The 26,433-nt window shown below is 43.3% G+C and overlaps 1 protein-coding gene across 2 annotated transcripts in view; it reads left to right on the top strand.

Annotated features, from left to right (window-relative positions):
* Positions 1-26,433, top strand: part of FAT3 (FAT atypical cadherin 3) — a 497,297-nt gene that overhangs the window by 300,360 nt on the left and 170,504 nt on the right. For both annotated transcript variants that reach the window (XM_008688345.2, XM_040631005.1), the window contains exon 3: positions 20,016-20,077. In XM_008688345.2, the coding sequence (XP_008686567.2) occupies positions 20,016-20,077 (62 nt within the window). The remainder of the gene's footprint in view (positions 1-20,015; positions 20,078-26,433) is intronic.

Genomic DNA, 26,433 nt, shown 5'->3' with positions numbered 1-26,433 from the left:
CTGTTCAGTTGGAGAAAGGAAGCAGTTCCTAAATGCAGAGTTAGGTCATTTGAGAATGTGCTCATTGCGTTTGTATAGTGGTGAACTTCTCAGTACAGAATAAGGACCTCAAGTCCATCTCAACAGCACTTAAACTTAGAACTCAATGGGTGGCAATTAGGAGAAATTTAAAGCATACCTGGGAGGCTCCAAAAGTAAATATTTCTCGGGGCAGATGTGTTATAGCTGAATTAACTGGGTGTTTGTGCAACTGCAATGAATCGGAGAGATAACAGTCTTTATTGCCTGTAGATGTAGCCTGTGATTTCAAAATACAAGTGGTGTTAAATGTTCCCAGTAGAGGTTCAGGCAGTTTGCTGAGCAAACCATTGCTGCTGCCAGGTTATAATCATACTGCCTTGGGTTATTTGTCCAATTCTAAGTAATGAGGTTCCCATCACCCTCCATTTGAGGTGTGTTTATCTTACGAGAACTTGGGTCAAATTGAACTTAAATTTCACTTGATCGTTTTCTGCTAAGAACCATTCTTAGAGGAGGAAAGCAAGATTCATTTCTCTCATATCATTCCTTGTTTAAAGTTTTTGCCAGAGAAAAACAAATGATCTCCCCCTTTAGGTTGATTGGGCAATTCGTGGTGATGCCTTCAGCCTCTCACTTGCACTGGTGAGAAAGCTGCAAAGAGGATATCCTGCTGCTGTCTGATCTTTTCTGTTTTCATCCTGAGACCACTTGACAAGAGCAGCCTTTTGCGAGATTCCTTACAGGTTATAATAACAGGAGCTGGGGCGATGAGGGTAGAGATTGAGGCCACAGCGGCCAGAAGAAAGAAATAGGGAGTGCCTGTAGAGCAGTGAGTAACAAATATATGTACTGGCTTACAATAACTGTTACCTTTGCTGTAATACAATGCATTTCACCAAGATAAAAATTCTACTACAACTAGGAATGGTTTTGTTTTGGTCCCACCAAGGCCATCAGGATGGTGCAGGGATTCACACAGGCTCATCCCCTACAATGCTCCAACCCTCATGCTACATGTATGATTTATATGTATGATCATAATTTATAATTCTAATAATCATATTAAGGTGGTATTCTTCCCCACCTAACAGACGAGGAAAGAGAATCTGTCCAATGTCCCATGGAAAGCAAACAACAAAGCTTGGGCTGGAATCCAGTCTGTCTGATTCTGGTCATTTTAATGTAGGTCTGGTTGAGGTCAACATGATTGCCATGATGGCATTTCACACTCAGACACATGAAACAGCAGGCATTGCACCCAAAGGGTCACATATGAAAAATTCCTGAGGGTAGCGATCCCTCGTGCATAGCCTGAAAGCATTTAACACAGTCAGTACATTTTGTCGAATCAATGAATGGGATGAAATTTAAACTGGGTTTTGAAATGGGCAAGGTTGAGAAGTAGGTGTCAGTCAAATCATGACTGTCTAATTGTGGAACGGTTGGAGAGTTTATCATTACACATGCTTTTTTATTTACATCTCTATACTGAGGCCTAAAATATGAGCGACTCTCATCATGGTCCTATTTTTGGTAAAGTACTACTTTTTATTTTTTGAAATATCTCTTTCAAAGTTGTCCTCTCATTTTCATTCATTCTCTCCACTGGTGTCTGTGAAAGCATTATGTCAAGGCACAGGAGAGTGAAGGCTAGAAAAAGTCTGGGATCTGATCACAAAAGGCTCTGGGCACCAGGTCGAACTGGGATTTCACTCAGTAGGCTACTACAGCGTGGTGCTAGGGTAGCCGTGAACGGTGATAAATGGATGAGCCACGTAGTTGGATAGCTACTGTTACCCCGATGCAGGTGTGGACACGGAGTCCCAGAGTGGTTTTGTGACCTGCATAAGGCCACAGGGTATCTAAGGGGACAAACTGACATAGAGCCTTGTTCTCCGGAGTCTGGAGCTTTCTCCACTACCTTCAGCTGCCATCTTTCTTACCAAATGCCACAAATGCCTTGCCTCAAAACAGGGACAGGGTAAAAGAAAAGAGATAGCTGGAAACTTCTGCCTCTTGACTTGCCACAAAAGAGCCTCATTTATCCAGGTGGAAGAATACAACTGAGCAAAAGGGATATGGGAGCAAGAGATGCTTGCCCTGAGGAGCAGAGAGCTGTTCTCATGATCTCATTTGCAAGAGATTGAAATCAGCTCTGAGATTTGAATTCAGTCCATTGACTCAAATAAGATTAGATCTCTTAACCTTCACCTAACCTCTTTGGTCTGATGGTAGAAGTGACATCCATCTCCCTGGAATTTCCTGCCAGCAGGGCACTGACCTCCATGCATTGCCATGCAACCAAACCTCTAACTGACCCTCCCTGTATTTAAAGCTCCTGGGTTTTAAACAAAGCCTAGAGAAGTCTAAGGTTTTCCTGAACTCCCATATATTCCAAGCTCTAGTTTTCAAATTAACAAATGAATTATGTAGTAGTTACAGGTAATTAGGTGAAATTATAAAAGTGAAATATACTTAACAATGACATGAAAGGATACTTGTTGCATGGCAGGGGCCTTGGTGTGCATCTCATTTCATATTCACAGTGGTCCCCTGAGACCACAGGAGCCTTCCTAGTTTACGTGCAAGGAAGTTGGAGTCACCCGCTCAAGATCATTCAGCTGGGAAGTGCGGAGGCTTGGAAAAAAACCTGGATCTTCCTTGACTGTTCTTCTAGACTCGTTCCCAGATGGAGGGCTTCCAAAAACTTGTAGTCATAGAGTCAAAAGCAATACTGAAAACGTTTAGTGTGAAAATTATAAAAAAAAAACAAAAAGCATGCAAATATTTAAATACAAGGACAGGAGGACTTCGACAGTGTTTATAAGTATTTTGCATAAAGTCGTTCCTTCTTCCATTAAACAGTCATTTGTTGAGGGCCTACTATGTGCCAGGTGCTCTTTAGGTACCATAGATATGGCAGGTGCATATGAAGCTCCTCTATTTGTAAGGCTTACATTCTACAGAAGGAGGTAGACAATCTGTAAATGAGCACATAAGCAAACAGGATAATTTCAGACAAATAGGGTTAGAAGAACATAAAACCAAAAGGGACAGACTTTCAGCAGGGTGACCAGAGAGGGGAAGTATTCTCTCTCAAGAGGGGCTATTTGAACTGAGGTCTATGTGATAAAGAAAGGATCAACCATACAGATATGGGAGTGGGGTGCATGGAAAAGGATGTTGCCAAGGGAAGGCCAAGGACAAAGGCCTAAAGCAGAAGTAAGCTTTACATGCTCCAGGAAAAGAAAAAATTGCAGAATGCTAGAATCTGGTGATAAATATCAATACTTTGGTGAATTGTCACAAAGACAGCATGGTACTGGCACAAAAACAGACACATAGACCAATGGAACAGAATAGAGAGCCCAGAAATGGACCCTCAGCTCTTTGGGCAACTAATATTTGATAAAGCAGGAAAAAACATCCGGTGGGAAAAAGACAGTCTCTTCAATAAATGGTGCTGGGAAAATTGGACAGCTACATGCAAAAGAATGAAACTTGACCACTATCTCACACCATACACAAAAATAAACTCCAAATGGATGAAAGACCTCGATGTGAGACAGGAATCCATCAAAATTCTAGAGGAGAACATAGGCAACAACCTCTACGACATCGGCCAAAGCAACCTTTTTCATGACACATCCCCAAAGGCAAGAGAAACAAAAGATAAAATGAATTTATGGGACTTCATCAAGATTAAAAGTTTCTGCACAGCCAAGGAAACAGTCAGAAAAACTAAGAGGCAGCCCACGGAATGGGAGAAGATATTTGCAAATGACACTACAGATAAAGGACTGGTATCCAAGATCTACAAAGAACTTCTCAAACTCAATACACGAGAAACAAATAAACAAATCAAAAAATGGGCAGAAGATATGAACAGACACTTTTCCAATGAAGACATACAAATGGCTAACAGACACATGAAAAAATGTTCAAAATCATTAGCCATCAAGGAAATTCAAATCAAAACCACACTGAGATACCACCTTACGCCAGTTAGAATGGCAAAAATAGACAAGGCAAGAAACAACAATTGTTGGAGAGGATGTGGAGAAAGGGGATCCCTCCTACATTGTTGGTGGGAATGCAAGTTGGTACAGCTACTCTGGAAAACAGTGTGGAGGTCCCTTAAAAAGTTAAAAATTGAGCTACCCTATGATCCAGCCATTGCACTACTGGGTATTTACCCCAAAGATACAGACGTAGTGAAGAGAAGGGCCATATGCACCCCAATGTTCATAGCAGCAATGTCCACAATAGCTAAATCGTGGAAGGAGCCGAGATGCCCTTCAACAGATGACTGGATTAAGAAGTTGTGGTCCATATATACAATGGAATATTACTCAGCTATCAGAAAGAACGAGTTCTCAACATTTGCTACAACATGGACAGCACTGGAGGAGATAATGCTAAGTGAAATAAGTCAAGCAGAGAAAGACAACTATCATATGATTTCTCTCATCTATGGAACATAAGAACTAGAATGATCAGTAGGGGAAGAAAGGGATAAAGAAAGGGGGGGGTAATCAGAAGGGGGAATGAAACATGAGAGACTATGGACTATGAGAAACAAACTGAGGGCTACAGAGGGGAGGGGGGTGGGGGAATGGGATAGACCGGTGATGGGTAGTAAGGAGGGCACATATTGCATGGTGCACTGGGTGTTATACACAACTAATGAATCATCGAGCCTTACATCGAAAACCGGGGATGTACTGTATGGTGACTAACATAATATAATAAAAAATCATTAAAAAAAAATACTTTGGTGAATTGAATTGAATTTGTAAAGTACAAAGATTTTCAAAAGAAAGATTAGCAAGAGGAGAGCTGGAGGAGGACATAACCTATGGAGAGAAGAAGAGCTCAGAGAAGAACTAGGAAATCCAAATGGTGGAGGTCTTGGCAGATTTTTTAAGAGAAGCATGGCGCTTGGATTCCTTTAGGATCACCTTCAGTTGATGGGGGAGTCATTGGCATTTAACTGGATTGATCCTACAACAGCTCAATGGCTTAAACCAAAAACACTGTCCACACATCAAATTTGCATTTTTCTGAAGCAGTATTGCAGTGGGAAGGTTTGACGTGGCCCCAGGCCCACTGGGAACTGAGAAGCAAGTAGAGACTCTTACCTGAAGATGCCTTTCTGGTGAATGAAATACTCAGTGGGAGATGGAATAAAATGTGGAGAATGAGAAAGCCATTCTTGTGCTTTTTCAAATATTTTAGTTAAATGATGAGTAATTTTAAATGAAGATCAAATCGAATAGGAAGAGGAGTCTTGTATCCTCGTGAAAAGAATAAGGATTCTGGAAGCAGACAGTTGGATCAAGTTTCAAATCTTTCTCACTAGCTGTGTAACTCTAGCAAATTTTCCTGGTCTTTCTAAGACTCAGTCTCTTCCATCTGAAGGACTGGGGTGATAATAGTCTTTAGCAATTTGATAAAAGAAATTTGGAGTTTTGTGGAAGATAAAATGAAGTGTTGCCTGTAAAGTGCTCAGTGTACCCCTGGTTGCATAGAGAATAATCAGAAAATGGTATCAGTTGTTAGCTAAGTCAGGGAGAAGCTGAGGGGAGTGTTTAGAAATGTGTGCTTACGTGAGGAAGACAAAAAGAAGTCATAAAGCAGTTCTGAGTGTTTTTGAACGGGGCTAGTACCTAGTCAGAGCTAAGCACTGTGAAATCTGACAAGGTGCTGTCCCTCTCTGTGCCTCAGTTTCCCCATCTACCAGCCAACGTGCATGCCAGGGCAAGATAGCAAACGCTCTGTCATGAATCCAGCCTTGAAGATCTGTTTGGTAAGATAGTCCCAGACACCTGGCGTTCAGTTGTGATCTAAAACTAGGGTGATCGATCATCCTGGTTTGCCCAACACTGAGGATCCTATGGAACACGGAGCTAGGATTTCCAGCGCTACAATGGGCCAATCTCTGGCAAACTGGGAAGGTTGCTCACCATACAGAAGTGTCTTTTCCAAGAGGAAGCAAAGGGAGAGGTGAGGAAAGGCTCTGTTTCAGAGGTACCTGACTAGCGTTCGTCTAGCTTCCCCTGCCTGTTTCTGTGTGGGCTCAGGTGCTTGCTTGTCACGTGGCTTTGGTCTCTGTATTGTGAGACTTATAGGAATGGAGAGTGGACTGTGGCCACTGGCATCTGTAGTGCTCTTTCATGACGTGGAAAAATGAAAAACACTTCCATGCTAATAAGAGAGCACCTTGTGGGGCTGCGTGTCCCTGGGGGAAAGGCATCATAAATCACACAAAATTCCAAAGTTTCCCCTAAGGCCTCTTGAAGTAACTTTGGGACTGAACTGTAGTCCTTTTTGACTGTGTGCTGGCCCCGTCACACCAGAATATGGTGAAAAGCCCTCCTTCTTCTTGTCCACCCGACGTACTTCTCATTCCAAACCAAGAGACCCCATCCTGGGAAGCCTCTCCTTGTACCCCCAGGGGGTGTTCAAGGCACACCCCTCTGTGTCCCTTACCTTTTCGTGTAATTCTACCTGAGTCTTTAACCGCTTGGCTGTAATCATGTATTCCCTGCCCGCTCCCTGTTTACCCCCAGCCTTCTCTGAAGGCAGGTACATTGGCGCCAAGCCAGCAATGGGAACAGACTGTCTGTACCTCATGTCAGAGTAAAAACCCAGAGCCCAGAATGGCTGCTGAGACTGTGCAATGCGTCCTGCGTGCTCTCCTGTCCTCTGCTTTGGTTCGTTAACGCAAAGCCTTCCTACAATTTTCTTTTCCATGGGAAAAATGAAACCTTTTAATATAATTTCAGAACGTAGTCTCTCTAGTTTGAGCCCCAGATTCTCTAGTGCTAGGACACCAGTGTGACTCAAAAGAATTAAAATTGCAGCAAAACTAAATAATCTTGTGGAATGGATGCTAACAGGCACCGGTTCCATGACATGTAGCATCGAAATGTACAAGTACTAATTATCCACTAATTACAACCACAGTAGAATTGAGCTCATTTTCACTGAGAAAGGACTGACACAGTGTTGTGAATGGCTTAAAAATCTACTCTCAGACTCTGTAGGCAGAGCCATTTGTTTAGAAGATACTGAATTTCTCAGAGTGCCAACAAAGAAGATGACATTTTCTTTTAATCTGGGTGGCATGTTTATTTGGCTAGTGGGTTTTTAAATGGGTCCCTCTTGTGTACCCACCCATTACAAACCGTTAGCCCCAAGACCAAACACAAAACTGCTAAAAATGTGGAGGAAACATTTGCAGCTCTGCTGACTTCATGGGAGGGCTTGGGGGTCAACGTTGGGATGCCAAGAAAAGGAGGGAAAGACAGAGAGACCTGAGCGTAAGTGCCCAGCACACCCACCAGCAGCTGCAGCCCTTATTTTTCAGTTTGCCAGGGTCAGCCATCTCTCTCTCATCCCTGAAGTAGGAGGAAAACTTCAACAAGCTTCTGCCACCTCTCCTAAGGGAACCAGTAAAGGAAAACCAAGCAAATAATTACAGTGTGCTGGTTAAGGGCACAAATTTAGGAGTTCCCCAGAGCTGGTCACTTGGTCATGTAGCTCTCAATAAATGATACGTATTTATGTTGATTTTCTGGATAAACATGGAATAAATGAGATCTAGAGACAGATTCCGCAATGGTCTTCAAGGCCGCCCGCCTCCCCCACCTCGCTATACCAACCCCTGTCCCACAAGCCAGTATTTACTGCCCTTTGATTTTTCCCCAGCCATGCTTTTTCAATGATTTTCTCAGAACGAGAAGCCAAAATGGCCGCCTAAGTCACCCTTGTGATAAGACATGACGGAGGTACCCCTTAGCACACTCCTCACCAGATTATTGGTTGCATGTTGGAAGAATTAATTCATCAGATTCTAGCCGGGAGTGTGATCCTACAAGGCCCTTTGACTTGTCCTGCATTTTGATATTCACTGCGGAGAGCCTTGTGGACCTAGAGAAGTCAGAGGCTGGCTGCTTTTTGCAACCCCCACTTCCTATTTCTCACCCCCACATACATACTTGTAATGTTCTTTGGGAAGTGAAACATGGGCTGAGCCCTCTCTGACAGCCAGTGAGCAACCCTACTTACATGTGACAGATTCTTGGATAAATAACATAATTTAGTTAAACAAAGAGTAAAGGCAAAAGAGAAATAAAATACATATTAGAAAGAGTCAAGAAAAACTCATTAGCATTGGCAATCTGCCATTTCCCCCCATTAACCTCAATTAACCGCACAGACTGCAGACTCTGACATATGATACAAAAAAAAAAAAAAACATGGCTGTATGAACTTGTAACATTTTGTGTTAAAAACCCAAAATAATAATTATCACAGCACATAATTCCATTTTGAATTTATTTAGAAGCTTTTTCCAAAAGACATGGGAGGTTTTACAAGCTGTAATAGAAATGCTGAGTGATCATTCCCATAGATACGGGCCATCACCTGCTTTGGGTGGTGTATGTGTGGTTGCATTCACACACACGTCCATACACATTTTCAATAGTATAGTTAGTTCATCCAATAGACTAATATTGATTGATCCCCACCCATACGCCAGACACTTTGCTAGGCATAGGAGATACAAAGATTAGCCTAGGTTCCTATATTCTTTTAATGAACATTCAATGAATGAAAACACGGTTGCCCTGGAGAGGTCATAGTCCATGGAGGGAGACAAACATATAAACAGAATACAAAGTGATAAAGCTATAATGCAATTATTTATAAAGTTCTCTATAAAAGACCATAAGGAGTGTACAACTCTCACTGATTTGATACAGCAGTTTTTCCCACGGAGTTCTAAAAGATTCTAACCTCTCCTTTATTTCCACTTATATTTATAAAGGGGAAAAAATACTGTGTGTTACTCCTAGTGAGGAAAAGGGGATTGCTCCCCCATCAAATCACTGCCATGTTACAGAGGAAGAAAAGGAGACACACAACATTTTTAGACTTGCACAAAGTTGCTGCATTTATAAATGATTAAGCATGAATTTCATCATTCTTAAGAGAGGTGGTACTTCTTCCCAAGGCACAGAAAGACCATGAAACTCCATTAATTCAGACTCTTGTTGAAGAGGATTTTACAGCAGTTGAAAATGCAGATTCTAGAATATTTCAGGAAACACATGCTTACTGCTTTCAAATCAACACATAAGGTTAATGCAACTATTAAAGTGTTACCAAACAAAAGAGCTGGTTGGACGGACTCTAATGAATAGTTACATAGGCTATTTGCAATTAGAACATCAAAATGGAGGTTGTTAAAATTAAAAGCGCTTTGCAGATGGTTTGTCTCAAGTACATTAAATATTCCCCTGGGACCTTTCCACCCTATTAATTTACCTAGGTAGTACAAAGGTAAATTTCAACCAGCCCCAGAACTATTACAAATTCTCAGATAGGTGGGATGAAAAATAATGAGGTTTTACAGTGTATATATAAGTTTAGGACAAAAGGGAAGGATTGAATTATGTGGAAATTAACTGGAAAACGTGTGATCTAAAAAGGGGTGAGGGTTGTCAGTCTTCTGATAACGTTCAAAGCTCTCCATAACAAGCGATATTTTTCCCAGGTTTTTCTTAAATTGAGTTGCAAAACATTGCTCCTGCCCAAGACCTTGTGTAGATCACAGAGCAAAGATGATCTTAGACAACGGCGTGCCTACGAACCGCGAATGTGTTTCCAAGACTTTACACATCGTCTGAGTAATTTGCACTTTCCCAACCTTCTGATTTTATCTGTCACGTGAAAACAGATGTAGAAACAAATTATTTGCAGTGAAATCATTTCTAAAGGGGAGTGCAGTGGTGGTTTTCACACCTCTGGAGTGTGTGGGAATTAAAGAACTTCATAGTGTTCATTTGAATAAGGAGAAGGAAACTTAACTCTCACAGACTTGGTTATTACATTTTCAAACATTGTCGGAGGTGACGCATCTGAAAACAATAAGGTGTCCCTCTTGGATGTAATTATAAATAGCATCCCAGTGCTGTTAGGGCTTTTAATAAAAATAAAAGTTAATGCACTGCTTTTTATAGATGGTACTTCTGTTCTTTCAACAGCCTTGCTAAGTGCAAGGCGCTGTGCCAAGTATTTCATCTGTACTGTTTGCTCCCCAGAGCTTGGGAGGGAGTTCGATCTATCCCCATTTCAGAGACCATAAGACTTAGATCAGAGAAGTTGTATAACCTGTCCTTGGTCACACAGCTAAGAAATCAGAGAACCAGGATTTAAAACCACCGGATGTTTTTTCCTGCTTTATCAAAGATTAGTTGCCCAAAGAGCCGAGGGTCCATTTCTGGGTTCTCTATTCTGTTCCATTGGTCTATGTGTCTGTTTTTGTGCCAGTACCATGTAGGATTTAAAATCAGACTTACCTTTCTCATTAATCTGTCTCATGCCTGGCTATAAACTTGCTACTTCAACGTTTTCCATCTTCTCTGTCTGTTGGAATCTTGTTCACCATTTACGGCCCAGTACAAATTCAACATTCAATTTATTCCCTTAAATTTTCCCGTCGCAAGATTTCATCTTTCCTTCTTTGGGGTACTTGGACTTGTCCAGGGTATATTAGATCACATCTTGTATCATCGCTATTTGCATGTGTGTCTGTCTCCCTCACTGGATGCTATGGGGACAAACATAAAGGCTTATTGTTGTATCCTTTTCTCTCTTCCTAATGTGCCTTGTATCCAAATATGCTTTTGTGGTTAAGAGATAGCATGGAGGGGGTGTTTACCTGTGCTACCCAAGGACCAGATGTAGCCAATAGAGGCATAACACAGTACAAGAAAGCTGCCAGAAAAAAGTCAAACTGTGGCTGAGATAAACCATTATATCAGGGATAGATACAAGGCATGTGTCCCATCTAAAATCAGAATAAACCTGGCAACCATGGGGTTTAGTCCTTTGCTGGGTGGATTCAGAATAGAACTTTGTAGAATTCAGGAGCCCCTGGGTGGCTCAGTCAGTTAAGCGTGTGCCTTCTGCTCAGGTCATGATCTCAGGGTCCTGGGATCGAGCCTCACATCAGACTCCTCGGCAGGGAGTCTGCTTCTCCTTCTCCCCCACCCCTGCCCCCGCTCAGGCTCTCTCTCTCTCTCTCTCTCAGATAAATAAATTAAATATTTTTTTAAAAAGAACTTTGTAGAATTCAGTTGAGGACACACAGAAGACTATGTGCCAGGGACCCCTTTAAATTCTTCTGTATTTTAAAATGGAGTATTTTTCCTTGGGGGAGAACTAGACCATTCGGATAAGCCAAAAGAAATCAATTACCTTAGCCTCATCACCCAGCAACAACAACTGTCTGTATAGATTCTCACTCTTGGCTGAATTTTGGAATCACCTGGAGCTCTTTAAAAGTCTCTGTGCTCTGACCTCTGCCCATCCCAAATAATTCAGAACTTCTGGATGTGGGACCGTGGCATCAGTGTATGTTAATGCTCCCCACGTGATTCCAAAGCACAGCCAAGTGTGAAAAGCAACCGTGGTCTAGAACCAGGCTTCTCAAAATGTAGTGTACATACGATCCCCTAGGTGGGGGAGGAGCCCGCAGTTTTGCACATGCCGCTGGCTCCTAGGTGACGCTGATGATGCTAACCCATGCCGCACTCTGATCAGCAAGTATGTGTAATACCTTCTCGATAAAATGTAACACTGCGCGGACGAAGGACTTCTGGTGGATAAGTTTTTGGACAAGTTACTCCAGCCACTCAAGCTGTAAGCATCAGTTTCCTTATCTGCCAGGTGACATCGTGAGTAGTAGGAATTTCACAATTTTTGTGGCCCAGATGTTTAGACATATTTGAGGGGAAGTCTCAAGATGGGAAGGAAGCATGACTAGAGCCTGGAACACATATGATACAACAGGCATGATTTTTGGAGCTCATAATAAGAGTTACATTATTTGAGCATTTAATATGTGCCAGGAACCAAACTAAGCATTTTAAATCAATTATTTAATTTAAGAAGCCTCATTTTACCGATAAGCTGCTGGTCAGAGAAGCTAAGTAACTTGCTGAATACCATGCAGTTGCCTGTGGGCGGGACTGAGAGGCAAGGCCAGACAGTCTGATGCCGGAGGCTGAGTGCCAGTCAGTGCACTGCTAACCAGTTCCCCATCATGCTTCCCGGACTAGATCATCTGGGAGACCCATCCATATAGTGTCACTTAGATTTCCAGCCACTACTTCTTCCTTATTTTGGTCATCTGATATTCAGAATTATGCAAAGAAAAATCTTGGCAGAAAACATAAGGGGGACATGTGCGCCATATTGCACATCTGAGCACACACGTCAGTGGTATGTTAATGGCACCTAACATGGCATCATTTCATACAACATCCTTGATATTGGTTCACCATCTGTAGCTTATGTTCCCTGAAGAAATCTAATATGGCATTCAAGGGTTAGCTAGATCCCCTAGAGACTTCTTCAAGTACATAAATCCTTCTTCATCTAGGCCACACCAGAAGGCAGAACCAGAGGGCTGTGTGAGATTAGGAGGGAGAGCCATGGGGATTGGTGATGGGGAGAGAAACTCAGGGAAGAACAGATGGGACTGGTAAGTACCCAGGTATTCTGGCAAAAGTAGACTCATACACAGCATCTTTGGTCCTCTGTGTGTGTGTGTGTGTGTGTGCATGCTTATGTGGGTGTGTGTGGCAGGAACACGTGGTACAGGAGAGAATTATTCAGAGAAGAGGTCTTTGGAATATTCTCCACCAAACAACATCTTCATTATTCCTCCCTCATTGGCCACTATCTTATCCTTCACCCTGATGACAAGTTACCTTGACCCCGATCCCCTAATCGATCTTGTCCGTAGTGAGTAGTACAGCAAGGGAGCAGGGCTTGCTCGAACCTCAGAACTCTCCCTCCGAGCTGTGGGCAACTCCATCTGTCAATGGGGCCTGAAGTGACGGTACAAGGGTGTGTGCCAGCCTCAGCACTCCTCCTGCACAAGCTGGCTCTTTCCCCTGTGCTACCTGGAGCAGCTACAGCGTCCTATATCCAAGGGGGAAAGTGTTTCTGGCAGAAGAATCCTGCCTGCACTTTCCCTACTGCTCAGGCAGACTTGAGAAATGCCATCCATTGGCTTGCAAAGAAAGCAAATGACACTTATCTGTAACAGAAAACCACCAGCTCTGAACCACGTGTGACCCACAGGGTCTTCATCCTTGCTTCAGGATGCATCCTCACTTACACAGTTCTAAAGCTTCTACTGGCATCTTCGAAGTCACTGTCTATAAAGAAAAGTTGAGGTTACAGGATAAAGCTCCATCAGTGATTTCCCTGTCAGATTTTCTTAAGAAAATTTAATAGAAGCACTGTGTATTCAGTCAAGCAACTCCAAATCTTTACATCTCAGGAAACAGCTCTTACTTGAGAAACTTGTCTGCTGGAGCCAGTTTCCAGACCCTTTTTTTAACCCCATCATAACCGATGCTTTAGCTCTTGTGTATTTTTTATTTCTGGTGGTTCTTGTCTTTTTAAAGAAATATTGTTCAGGGGCACTCAAGTGACTCAGTCAGTTAAGTGTCCGACTCTTGAATTTGACTCAAGTCATGATCTCAGGGTCATGAGATGGAGCCCTGTGTCGGTCTCTGTGCTCAGCGGGGAGTCTGCTCATCATGATCTCAGGGTCATGAGATGGAGCCCCGTGTCGGTCTCTGCGCTCAGCGGGGAGTCTGCTCATCATGATCTCAGGGTCATGAGATCGAGCCCCGTGTCGGTCTCTGCGCTCAGCGGGGAGTCTGCTTGAGCTTCATTCTCTCCCACTCCCACTGCCCCTCCCCACCACACTCTCTCCCACTCTCTCTCTCTCAAATACATAAATAAATCTTTAAAAAAAAAGAAATATTGTTTGTTATAGAACACATATTATCTGGTTCTTTCTTTAAAACAAACTTAATAGATGCCTTCACTCCAACTTTAATTTTTCCTATCAAAATCTTTGCATTTGAATTTGCATTTGCGCTGAAATTTGCACTTATTGTGTGTCCACTTCATTCTCCAAATTCAGTGCACAGCCTTATGTCCACATGTAAATAGGCAGGCGACACTTGAAGGCTTCTGATGGGCTGAATTGAACTGATGAGCTGAAATGGAAGTTCTAGAAGTTGGGATCTTATGGAAGAGAAAATAAACATGAGAATAACTAAAGTTTTTTTTTTTTCACTTAAAAACACACACTCGTAGTTAACAGATATTTTTGTTTTCCTCCTTTTGAGAGACACGTGTGTGCTTAAGTGTTGATTTTGTGCAGTGAATGAAAACCATCAACAAAACAAAAAAGCAATCTACTGAGTGAGAGAAGGTATTTGCAAATGATATCTCCAATAAGGGGTTGATACTCAAAATGTATGAAGATTTTTTGGATAAATAAAAAACAGAACGCAGCCCCTCTTGTTCCTGCCTGGGTGATGCACCCACATCCTGCTCAGCCGGGGCTTAGGTCCACCAAGAAGAAAGTGAGGTCAGTGAGAGATCAGAGAATGATCTCCTTTTAATGTTTTTATATTATTGTAGACTCCTTACACTGAAAAGAGACTTAGGACATTCCCAGGTAAGGAAACAGGCCTACGGAAACCATGTCATTGCCTGGAAACTCATACCCAATAACTGACAGGGCTGAGGCCAGGACCCAGGTCTCCAGGCTCCCAGGCAGGGGCTTTGCCACCACTGCACATACTCATCTGCTAGGGAGGCAGTGAAGAGGCTTCAGAATTAGCGTCCCTGGTAGGAATGATGGCTTAATCGCTGGTGACCTTGGGCAACTTATTTAAGTCAATTTCCTCCTATAAATGGAGTCAGAATAGTTCTCGTCTCTTGTAACTGTGAGATTCAATGCGAGCATGTATGTGAACTGTTTAGTACAGTGGCGGCCACATAGTACTCAGCGAATGTGGGATACTATAATATGATCATTTTCCCACCTTTCTGCACAAATTAGATAGAAACCAGGATGTGGAAGACTGTGGAAACAGCCACAAAGCCTCTGTGCATAACATTAAAGATTAAAAAGCTGTCATCAGCAGCTAAAAAATAAAAAAAATAAAAGCCTGTCAGCAATTGTTCTAAACACCTCCAACGTTCAGCATGAAAGGGAATTCCAAAAATTGGGAAGACCTTGAAATTACTCAAGGAATGAAATAGAGCGTTCAGGTCACTCTGATTCCCATGGTTTAGGACCACTGTGGCCACTCTGTATAAAACAGCACTGAGCGTCTGGAAGGTTCATTCAAGTGAATTTTGCTTACAAGGTGCTAGCTTCTGTGTTAAGTACCAAGAACATGAGGTGAATAAGATCTGTGTTTTACCCCTTTATTGGATCATATTAGGAACAATTCGCTAACAAACAGAGCCACATATTGGGTGCCGTGATAGTAGTATTTACATGTTTAACAACTGTGACAGGTGCTGCTCTCGGTTCCTGAGGTCAAAATCTCTGCCTTCCTGAAACTGTGGTCTAGAGGGGGATCCTGACCACAGATGGGTTACCTGAAACACGCTAGAGGGAAAGTCAGAGAAGGCTTCATCAAGAGGCACCGTGTGAACTGTCTGGAAGGACGGGGAGGGGTTTACCAGACAGCTGGGGGCAGGCATGGAAAAGTGGAGAGCAGAGGAAATGAAGATGAGAAAGACAAAGTACTAATTGTAGCTCACAGGGCTGATAATTCTAGTTGTATTTTTTTGATATTGAACTCAGCTTCCAGCAGTCTTGGAAAATTATGCTGAAGCAGCTAAGACCTGCATTGCTTCAAGTAGCACTTAAAGAAAATGTGAACGTCACGGCAGTTAGATTACACAGCTGCGACCCAGGACACCCACAGGGAGAAAAAGCCAGGGAAAGATGTCATCTCACAAGTATGGCTTCTCTGACCATAACTACTTAGAACCCTCTAAGTTCTCTTTTGAACAGGCAGTGCATTTTCGTGCTCAGGCTCTTTGTCAGAGAGACTGTGAGAGTCCTCCGTCTCCACAACAAAAAATCAAAACTAGTCATTTTTAAAGTAATTGCATGGTTCCAGCCATATGCTCTCCCCCCTTCGCTTTAGTGAGTATCATTCACTTAGGACTGGCGTAATTCCCCTCCTAAATTGGAGGTTTGCATATGTAATTATATCAAATGATGTGTTTGTTTATATCTCCAAACCACATTCAAAAGCTCGCCTATGATTTATCTTTGAAATTCAATTTCATCATGTCAGTCCCCAATTTACTGTGCCCAATGGGTCTTCAGTTACGTGTGTGACATACACGCCTCTCTCCTGCAGAGATTACACAGTGGGGTTGCCTTCCCCGGTGATGCATCAGAAGAGCTGGAGAGAGAGAGGGTGCTCTGTTCTATCCTCTCCCCTCTTCTAAGGCCCGGCTACATTCAGCTACAACAGAGTTGTTGAAAATGAAGACTCACGCAGCATTGGCTATTTTGGTGAATTCCTCTGGACTGGGAGGATGGCTCGCTGCGTTCCTCTCTGACTGAAAAACGGTGCTGCTAAGTGCCAGAGCTCATCCAAGTATGTCTCTTTAGGAGGAGAGCTCTTGCCCCTTCTTGGTGTAGCTGGTCCCATCTTGATAACAAGGATTATTTCCTAGTACAAATAACTGCCAGTTGTGGCTTTAACCCAAAAAAACATTATGTTCATTACCCAAAAAACTCCCCGTGGACAATTCATCCCAACCCGTCTTCATGCCTGATTCCTAAACTAACTTATCCGTCCTTTCTTTCATTTATTTTTAAATGTCTGTCTTCTCCAAACATGAGGGGCTTGTTAAAATCTAAAAGGCAGAGTTTATGATCTCCTCCTGATTTTTAAACAGCTTTACTGACATGTAATTTACATGCAATGACAGTCACCCATTTGAAGTATACAATTCAGTGGTTCTCAGAATACATATGGGATTGTGTGACCATCACCACAATCTGTAATTTTAGAGCATGTTCATCACCCTGGAAGAAACCTTGTCTCCACGAACATCATTTCCTGTCCTCCACCCCACCTCATCTGATTTCCTACCGATTCTCACTTTTGACTTAGATTTTTTTTTTACCTGCCTTTTACCTTCTATCTGTGAAAATAAAGATAATGGAAACACAGAGAACTGAAACCTACAGAGGTTTTCCTGCCTTTTGTCCAGGACCAGAGACTGCTTGGCTTTCTCACAGCTCCAGGTTCACTGTTGTGTATGTTTCAGACTTTACAGGAAGGCTGTTTCTTTCTCGGTTGGCTGATAAATATGTGAAAAACACATCCTGGTGACAGGATGCCGATGACAGGGAAGCCACACTGCTCTCCCAGTCCCACATAAGCATTGTGCAAATAAGTGGCTTTCCTTACAAAAAAAAAAGAAAGAAAAAGAAAGAAAGAAAGAAAGAAAGAAAGAAAGAAAGAAAGAAAGAAAGAAAGAAAGAAATCACCCTAAGACAAATCAGGAGAGAAAGCCTGACCTCTTCCCTGTGGATGGCACGTCCCAGGGGGCCACGGCTGCCTGACCCAGTGAGGAGGGCCTGATGTGACACAAGTGTCCTAGGGGGGACAGAGGGCAAAGGGCTCCTGGTCTTTTGTGCCTGGAAGAGCAGCAGGCAACCAGCACAGTGAAGGCTGACAGCCCTTTCATCCATGTATAGCCTCCCTCTAACTAGTGTTTCTCATTCCCATTGTGACCTTTCACAGAGGAAGCCCCTTGAAGAGGTGGTGAGGTTCGCGAAAGCCTCCCTTTCCTTTCTGAGAAGACAGTTACTTCTTACTTGGAAAGTGCCATTGTGACATGTGACCTTGTTGGATAGAACGGCCTGGAAATGAAGGCATCAGATTTGTGTGTGAGGTGCCCCTTGGTGTCGCCACACTGACCTTTAGTCAGTACGAACCAGAGAGCTGGGCCCCCCCCTTTATTCCTCCTTTATCACCTCAGCCACCAGGGCACTCACACCACCTCTGTCTCCCCCTCATTCATCCCTGACCCCCCTGTGCACACTGAGCCAGATGCTAAAGCAGCTCGATGCGTTTCATTCCTGGATGTGGCTGGGCAGAAAAATTAACGTCAGTAAAAAGTCATACCGAGATTCACCAAAGGAGAGTGAAATGGCACAGAGCCTCCTTTGAGAATTAGAGAACCCCAGACACTTGGACACAGTAAATGAGCGATGGAGCGGGCACAGGATCTGAGTTGTTGAGGTTCCCCGGAGGGGTTCTGATGGGCCGCTAGGGAAGAGAAGTTACTGATTGTCCCACTTGAAACTCTTGATACCGGTCTTCTCTCCGGAACCTCAGACGGTAGCTGATCCGTATCCCAGGAGTGCCTCGCGCCGCGCCATTCAGACAGAGGCTCTCAGTAAGTGGCTTCAAATGCATATGAGAAGCATGCACCCCAGTCCACCCACAGATACTCTCCCGGCACGCAGAACGGTACCTTCCCGAACAAACACATTCTAAGTCTGTGGCAAAACTGAAGATTAGAATATAAATTCTCTCTTCTACGGCAACTTTTGTCAACTGAGCATTAATGAAGTTCCTTTTCTTTGTTGTAGGCCAGTGGCTAGGAGGGCAGCAGGGCTTCAGGATGAAAAGGCAGACCCTTCCCATGAAGGAACTCTGTCAACTCGTCTAGTGGGGCCATACACACATGTGAACAATGGATTATAGCACAGAGCAAAGAACAATGATGGAGGCATACACTGGTTGTGTTGGGACACACCAGATGGGCACCTAATCCTGGAAGACAGGTCACCTCTCTAACATCTGAGCTTAATTTGAATCATCTGTAGGTGAAGCAGTGAGGTGGGGCAGCTTCCAGAAAGAATTCATGGAAAGACAGATCATTTGCGCAGTGGGAACACAGCTTTCCCTCCCATGGGGAGTGTGGACAGATGAGAGTGAAGGGGAGTGGGGCCAATTTGTTAAGAGCCATGCTACCCCCAGTGGGATTTTATTTTGAAGGCCATTTCACCTCCTGGGGTCTTTTCTTGGCTTTCTCTAAAATCCATGTGCTCCCACCCACCACGTACGTGTGAACTGTAAGCTGGAGGTCATGAGTTCCTCAGCAGATCTTGGTAAAATGCCTTTTCCATACTTCCCATACCTCACTAGTGGGGGGAGCGAGCTTTATATGTGATTTTCTCTGCTCTTTTCTGTCCATCAGCACAAGTTGCAAAAACAGCCCAATCCATAGTCTCTTGTCTTCAGGGACAGTGTGCATCAAGAAATGGGATATAAATTTGACTTCCTAATTGCCATTTGACAATAATAATAATAAAACCTACAAAAGACAAATTGGTGCAATAAAGCTGGGCAGCCTTGAAGGTTGTGTCTTCTCATTGCCTTTTCTTTGTCTTTATGCTCAAAGGAGCGATTCGTGCACGGGAAACACCATTCGAAGGAAAGATACAGAGATATTTCCCATGTGGAGCTGATTTTGTGTAAAGGTTTCAACACAGAAAACAAAATGATAAAATTACAGTGGGAGGCCTTCGGTTATATAAGTTATTAAATTTGAAATAATTATGTGTACGAGTAGCTGTTACAGAAGTAACCTTCTTTGTCAAGGGTAACAGAAAATGACACCAGCATTAAAACGTTAAATAAGAAAGTGCTATTTCATAGCCTGATTCTGATCAGCGTCAACAACCTATTAGTGTTCAAGAACTCTGAAATCTTTAATGAGGCTCTTACTGTAGAATTTCAGTCATATGCAAATGAATCATCGAAATTCCTCATTATTAGGAAAACAGTGGTTCCTCGGTGAGTTTCTACATCCCCAGAGTGATTACGGTACCTAACTGAGGTATGCAGAGCTAGAACAAATTTTTCAGGTTTTCTTTGTAAATTTTATTTTGTTTTAAGGATAATTCAGAGAGCATCCTGACGGTCACTGGGGATTGGAATGTTACTGTTCCCTATCAATTTTTGCTTTTCCTTTAACTGGATTTGCTTCCCGTGCTCAGTAAGCCACTTGCCCCAGATATTTAAAAGTCAAATATTCTCATTTCTACACAGGTCTGATTACAACAACCTCAAGGAAATTGGATCGAGAACAGCAGGCAGAACATTTTCTAGAGGTAAGTGCATAGAGGGAACTAGCATTCATTAAAACTGACTTTCACTAAACTTCTTTAACCTTCAATGTAGATTAGAACTTTAATATATTTGAACTGTGGATTCCGAAGTGAAGATGTCTCTCTTGGGCTGATCGGTTCTGAAGGTGGAGATTTCTGGTGCATTCGTCCCAACACGCTCCTGTGGGCCGAGCAGGGGTGGCAGAGCAGCCTTTGCCTTCCTCTGAAAACAGGCAGATGCGGCAACATCTCTGCCTTGACTTCAGGCCCCTTTGTCAATCATCAGAAAAGAAGGTTCAGGAGCAGAGCCCTGGGAGCCTCCAGGGCCTGGGATGTGAAGAGAGCAAGAGCCAAAGTGCTGTGATCAGAGCAAAGTACATCATTTGTGAAGACGCGTGTTGCTTTGCTTCTCATTTCTTTTCTGGGGAGAGGGTGGAGGAAGAGAAGCCTGCTAGTTGATTCACTGCCCGAGACGACTATTTCTGAAACCATAAAATGTACTCCTATAATTCATTAAGACAGAAACAGCAGCAGTATAAACTGTAAGAGTGTTATTTCTGGAGGGAAAAAAAAACACACCATAAGGCAAAAGATGAGAAAATAGATATGAAAGAGCTTCGTGGAACGTTCTTTCTATACATATCGAGTATCTTTATTGGGAGCTTGAAGTCTGGGTGGTATGTATGGCACTGGGATTTCAGCGTGATAGTCTGATACGGAACAGATGACAATGCTTGGAAGTTAGGGCTTTGTTAAGGTTTTATCACACATCCGCGCTTCTAAAACGGTCTGTTAGTCCCTAAGAATCACTCACTGGAATCCGCAGGTCCTACACACACACACACACACACACACACACACACACACACACACACACACTCTTCGAATCTCTTCTGGTATTTTCCTTTAAATCAGTTCACCAGCAAGGATTTATTTACTAATCCCTGGACTAGGAAGTGGTGCCTAAAATCCTGGAGCAGCCCTGCCACGATTAGCTTCAATGGCTAAAAGCTGTTTAATTGCCCTGGACCTCAGTTTCCCCTACTGCGAAATGTGGCAAATAATTACTCCTCCATATACCTCAAAGGATTGCTATTAGGATCAACCCTTATATTTTATATCAAAGTACTTTTAAAACTCTTAAAGCATTATACATAATAAAGGATTATTATTATTATCATGCAGCACTGTGATAATCCTTTTAAAGCATTGCTATCATCTCATAAAGATGAAAGACTCCAGGCTGCCAAAAAAATAATTGTTATAATTCTTTTTTTTCAAAATCATACTACTGGGCTGCAGTTCGTATCTGGTCCGGAATTAGAGTACATTTGCCAGAATAGTAACACCTTATATTATATTTATGTGCTCCTTTTCTTTGCAACAGAGGCCAGGACTCCTGGGGATGTGATCTCAGATAGTTGAACCCATTACCTGCCCGTGGGGAAAAGGAGGGCATCTCATTAGCTGGGGGATCTGCCCAAGATCCCTTACTGCCTTGTCCCTGGAAAGAAAGGGTGGTGTCTTGGGGGGGTGGAGGTTGGTGCAGAGTGTGACTCTAGGGAAGAGTGTTTTCCAGGCATTTGAATTTACTTCCCAGAAGAATCCTTAACAGTTTTGCATCCTTTACAGACTTAACACAAATACTGACCAAATAGTTCCATCCTGTAGGGTCACACCGATGGATCTGGCACATCATTTCTCAGCACCTGGGATTAATCTGCCTGGGAAGTAGTGTCATAAAGCCTCTAGCCGCCTCTTAGAATTGTTGGGAGAAATATGTGTCTAACACCCGGTCCGGAATGTGGCACTAAGTAGGTGCTCAGTAAAGTGTAGCCGTACCTGTTGCTGTTTTAATTATCCTATAGTGTCATAATGCCCAAACCTCCCGAATGTTTGACTTCATCTCCACGCTCCAGGACAGAGAGTAGCTCGAAGGCAGCTGACGTGTAGAAAGGAGCCTCAGACGTCAGCCGCTGGATGTGGCCTGGGTCCCAGGGTCTGCCCTGAGTGCTGGGGATACAGAGTAAACAGGAAGGGGCAGGGGGCATGTAATAAACGAATAAAAGCCTTAAGTTCAGATACAGGCTCTCCGAGGCCACTCAAAGAAGTTTCCATGATAGTGGCTGAAAGTGGGGGTGGTAGGCAACATCCAATAGACTGGTCAGGAGGGCCTCTTTGAGTGGGTGACGTTTGGTGACGTGAAGCCAAGATTCTGTTCAAGGTCAGTGTGATCACCTAGGCCAGTGTGATTAAGGGTTTAAAGGTAGGCGTGGGTAAAGATGGTAGGAAATGAAGTTGCAGGAGGCAAACAGGGCTGTAGTAAGGATGACACATTTTTTCGTGAGTGCAGTGGAAAGCTAGTAAGCCTGAGTGACATGATATGCTTGCCAGTATAAGCTTCTCAGCTGAGCAGAAATGGGCTGGGGCAGGGCACAGGTAGCAGGGAGACTCTGGGGGGCTTCTAGAGGGATCCACGTGAGACGTGATGATGGGTTCGGATGAAGGTTGTTAAAAAAAAAAAATAACCCAAGAAGACAGTTAAGGTTCTAGAAACAAACTTAGCCGCTTCACAAAGCAGGCTGCGTCCACTCGGTGGCTGCAAAGTGGGGTGGAAGGCAGAAGGCTTTCACAGGGTGAAGAGTAAAGAAGAAAGAAGAGAACAATTAAATATATCTGACTGGCTGAGGCCACACAGCCAACCTCGCCTGGTGTGAGAAAGAACAAAGAAGTAAGGATAGAGCCCAGAGTTGGCTTGGTGTTTGGGGATTGGCTGACTGGATGTCCTTTGGTTCTGGTCAAGCAGAGGGTTTACAGAGGCAAGGAAGTTAGCTAAGTCTCCATTTGCTGATGTGGCCCCTGAGATAGCAGTGTTTCCGTGTTGGACCTAGAAATTTATTTCAACCAGGGTGAAGGCAGTGGGTCAAAGGGAAGGGTCTGATACAAACCCCATCATGATTCTGGCCCACGGGCAGCACGCTGGCATTTCTGAATTCTCAGAGTGGAGATTTTAAACATCCTGGGTCAGCCGAACCAATCCGACTGGCCCCAAGCACCCACCAACGCTCTGCCCGTCTCCCAGGATCCCTATCATCTGTGCTCTTTCTTTTAGTCACCTCTGTGGCTGAGGTTTTCAAACACCAGCTAATCTCAGTCTCCCTCTCTGTCTCGCTCAGTCTCTCCATCTCCCTTTATCTCTCTCGCATGCACACTCTTGCTCTCACTTTCTAAATCGTAGCAGTTCTTCAGCACGCTGTGTTTTTCCTACATAACTTGGCTGTGATGGTTTCAATGACATTCATTTCTTTTTTTCTGGATGGATCATGGAAAGGGTACTGCTTTAACTGAGTCCTCCCAAAACAGAGCAAAATAATACCATTCAGAGTGCAGAATAGAGTTCTCTGCTGTACACGGATTTTTGTAACTGCTAATACATCGTGTGAGTTTAAAGTGCTGGGTGTGGGTAATTAACCTCCTGGAGAGCCTTTAATTGCCAAGATAACCCTATGTTCCTCTTAAACTCATATTAACCTTCTGGCTCTATTTCGTATCTCTCCTTCCCAATAAAACAAAATTGACTTTTCTTGAAAGGACCCATTTAGAGGCTGACCTAGCAGGTACACTTCTGAGTGCGTAACCAGGAGGGCATTAATGATTTGTTTCTAGTTTGCTATCCCCATGACAGAAGGCACTTGAATTGTATACTGCTGGTACTCTGCCTGTACGTTGAATTAAGATACTTAGCTTGACCAGGTTTGGGCCGTAAGGGTTTTTGAGTTTGTAAGCGTTCACCTTCCATCTCTGACTATAAGAGGACCGTTGTCACCAGAACCAAAGGATTTGCTGAAGAAAGAGCAGCAAAGAACTGTAGAAACATTCACAAGTACAACTTGTTCTTCTTTGGTGAATTCTAAGTGTTCACTCTTGCCTAATTTGAAGTCTGTTATGTGTAAACTTTGGAGTGGTCTTCTCTCCCTACCATAAAATGCAAAAATATGGGATTTTTAGCTCACTTATTCAAAGTCATATACATTCCTTGATAGCCTTTTATGTTTGTAGCAGAAGTGGAAGGCTAATTCGGGGAAATAGATGCAGGAAGTTGATAGTGAATGCATAAACTAAATAGTTAATGTTTCAGCTTAGCGGTTATGACTTTAGCCCTAATTATCTCACTATCAGAGAAGACAGCTGCAAAAAGGGAATCAGTGCAGGGAATAAACACAGGGATCATTGACCCCTTTTCCACATCTGTAAGGTGGGGATAGCAATCCCTAACACAGACTTGGTGTGAAGAGTTATGGGATGACAGGTGAAAAGTGCTCAGGACGCTGACTCTCAGACAGCAAGTGTTCCGTGAATGGTGGTGGCTGTTGTCAGTTCTCTGTCTTACTTCTCTCTGTCTTTGGAGTGTCTGTTCTAGTACCTGGTAAACAGGAGACACTCAAAAAGTGTCCTGTGAATGAGTGACTACTCTAAGAGGCCTTTATTCTACCCTGGATGCGGTAGGACAGAGTTTAGGACACCATGAAGTGCATGGGCTTGGAGACAGAAATAATGGAATACGTTGCTTCTTTCCATCTCCTTGCCAAGTTAACTTTGACCCCCCATTTCCTTATCTGTAAAGCGGGGATCAATGATCCTTACCTCATCAATGAGCCATACAGAGGGCCCGGCACACATAGACACTGCTAAACCATTGTCTGTCCCTCCCTCTTTCCCGTCCCCTCCCTTCTCCCCTTGTCCTCGACAAACATCTTGTCAATTCCCTTTCTTTTTCAGTCCTGGCCCCAGTATTTTGAATAGCTTATAGCAGTTCAATTATTCTTAAAAGATATAGGCACTTAAATAATCCTATAGTTCCGGCTTAATTATGTGTGAATCTTTATCTTGCGTGCTGATAGAGTATTATTTGCCTCCCTTTTGATCTTGAAATGCTTCTCTGTTCAGGGCTGGATGGTTCTGATAAAAGTCTTCCAAAGAGAACAGAGAGCGTGATTTTATTTGCAAATCAAAAAAGATGACAAGGCCCAGTAACCAGCATAAAGACAGGGGATGGGAAATTATGGGGTGTGTGTGTGTGTGTGTGTGTGTGTGTGTGTAACTTGAAGTAGCCCAGAGAACGTGGCGAGATTTTAGAGTGCAGTTGGTATACATAACAAAGCACATAACAGAGGGACACGCTAGTGCTGTTAAGAATGTAAATTATTTACTATCTGTCCCTTTGGCATATCGTCCATTGTCCTCTGTAAGGTACATCTCATATGACTGTTTTTTCTTCCTGCTTGAAATTCTCATCCCTTTTTTTTTATAGTCTTATTTTCCGAGGGAAAAAAAACACTGTGCTTTGGTAAGTCTTTGTAACATTTCCTCTTGCCTTGGGATGCAAATTGATTTCTTCGGTGAGTGCACATCCTTAGTGGTTTCTTCCTTTGGTAAGCCTCTGCTCTTGAAATGATGGTAATTTCTAGTGGGGAAGAATTGCAGGCCTATTTCAACCCATTAAGCAGTCCATAGTTTGATGATTTAACTACGAGAGAAATGAAAGTTTCTCTCTTTAGGTTCTTCTTTCTGCCACCTTCAAGAAACTTTGCAGAAAGTACCAACAGGCCTTCAAAAAAGATGGTCTATCCGGGCACGAGAACAGCACTTGTGGCCAGTACTGCCTCGGAGGGAGAGCCAGTCCTCACTTCTGTTTCTTCCTGTGTTGTACCGACTTTGACAGAGTTAATGGAAACTAGCTGTTTTTTCTTCCTGTCTTAAAAGCTTTATTACATGCTGATTCTGGGCCTGGCATCAGGTGAGACACCAAGCTTCTGTTACGAGAGTGAGTGTGTTTTGCCCACTGATTATTTTTTTCTTCGCCTTTCACAGTGAGGGCATTAGAGTCTAACCTGCTGTTTATTCATGAGCTACTGTAGTTAGCTGCTGTCTTGTTATCAAGGGACTGGTTTTCATTCATATCATCCAGACACTTCTCCCGCATTATACAGATGCAGAAACTGAGACTTAGGAAAGACAAGAGAGAGCCAAGGTCACACAATCCCTTCATAGTAGTGTCCAGGAGAGGTCTTCTTCTCCTCATAGAACAGTGTGGCCCTACACATCCATCCGCACGTTGACATGTGGCCAATGGAATCATCTTTTCCCACTCTTGGTTCACAGCAGATTTACCCAGATGTCAGGTCAGCCCACCCTTAAGTGTCAGCATATATGTGTATGAAATGAGGAGACTTTCCCTTAGACTCTTTGGTTATCCGTTTACCACTCCCTCAGCTGCTCCTCTGTGCCCGCTCCCCTGCCCTTCACCGCCTGCCCAGCTCTGGACAGAGGTTGGCCCTGTTGGCTAACGCCCCAAGGTC

The sequence above is a fragment of the Ursus maritimus genome, unplaced genomic scaffold (assembly GCF_017311325.1).
Source record: "Ursus maritimus isolate PB19 unplaced genomic scaffold, ASM1731132v1 scaffold_16, whole genome shotgun sequence".
NCBI classification, from domain to species: domain Eukaryota; kingdom Metazoa; phylum Chordata; class Mammalia; order Carnivora; family Ursidae; genus Ursus; species Ursus maritimus.
The sequence above is the reverse complement of the archived record's forward strand: the minus strand, read 5'-3'. Positions and strand labels throughout refer to the sequence as shown.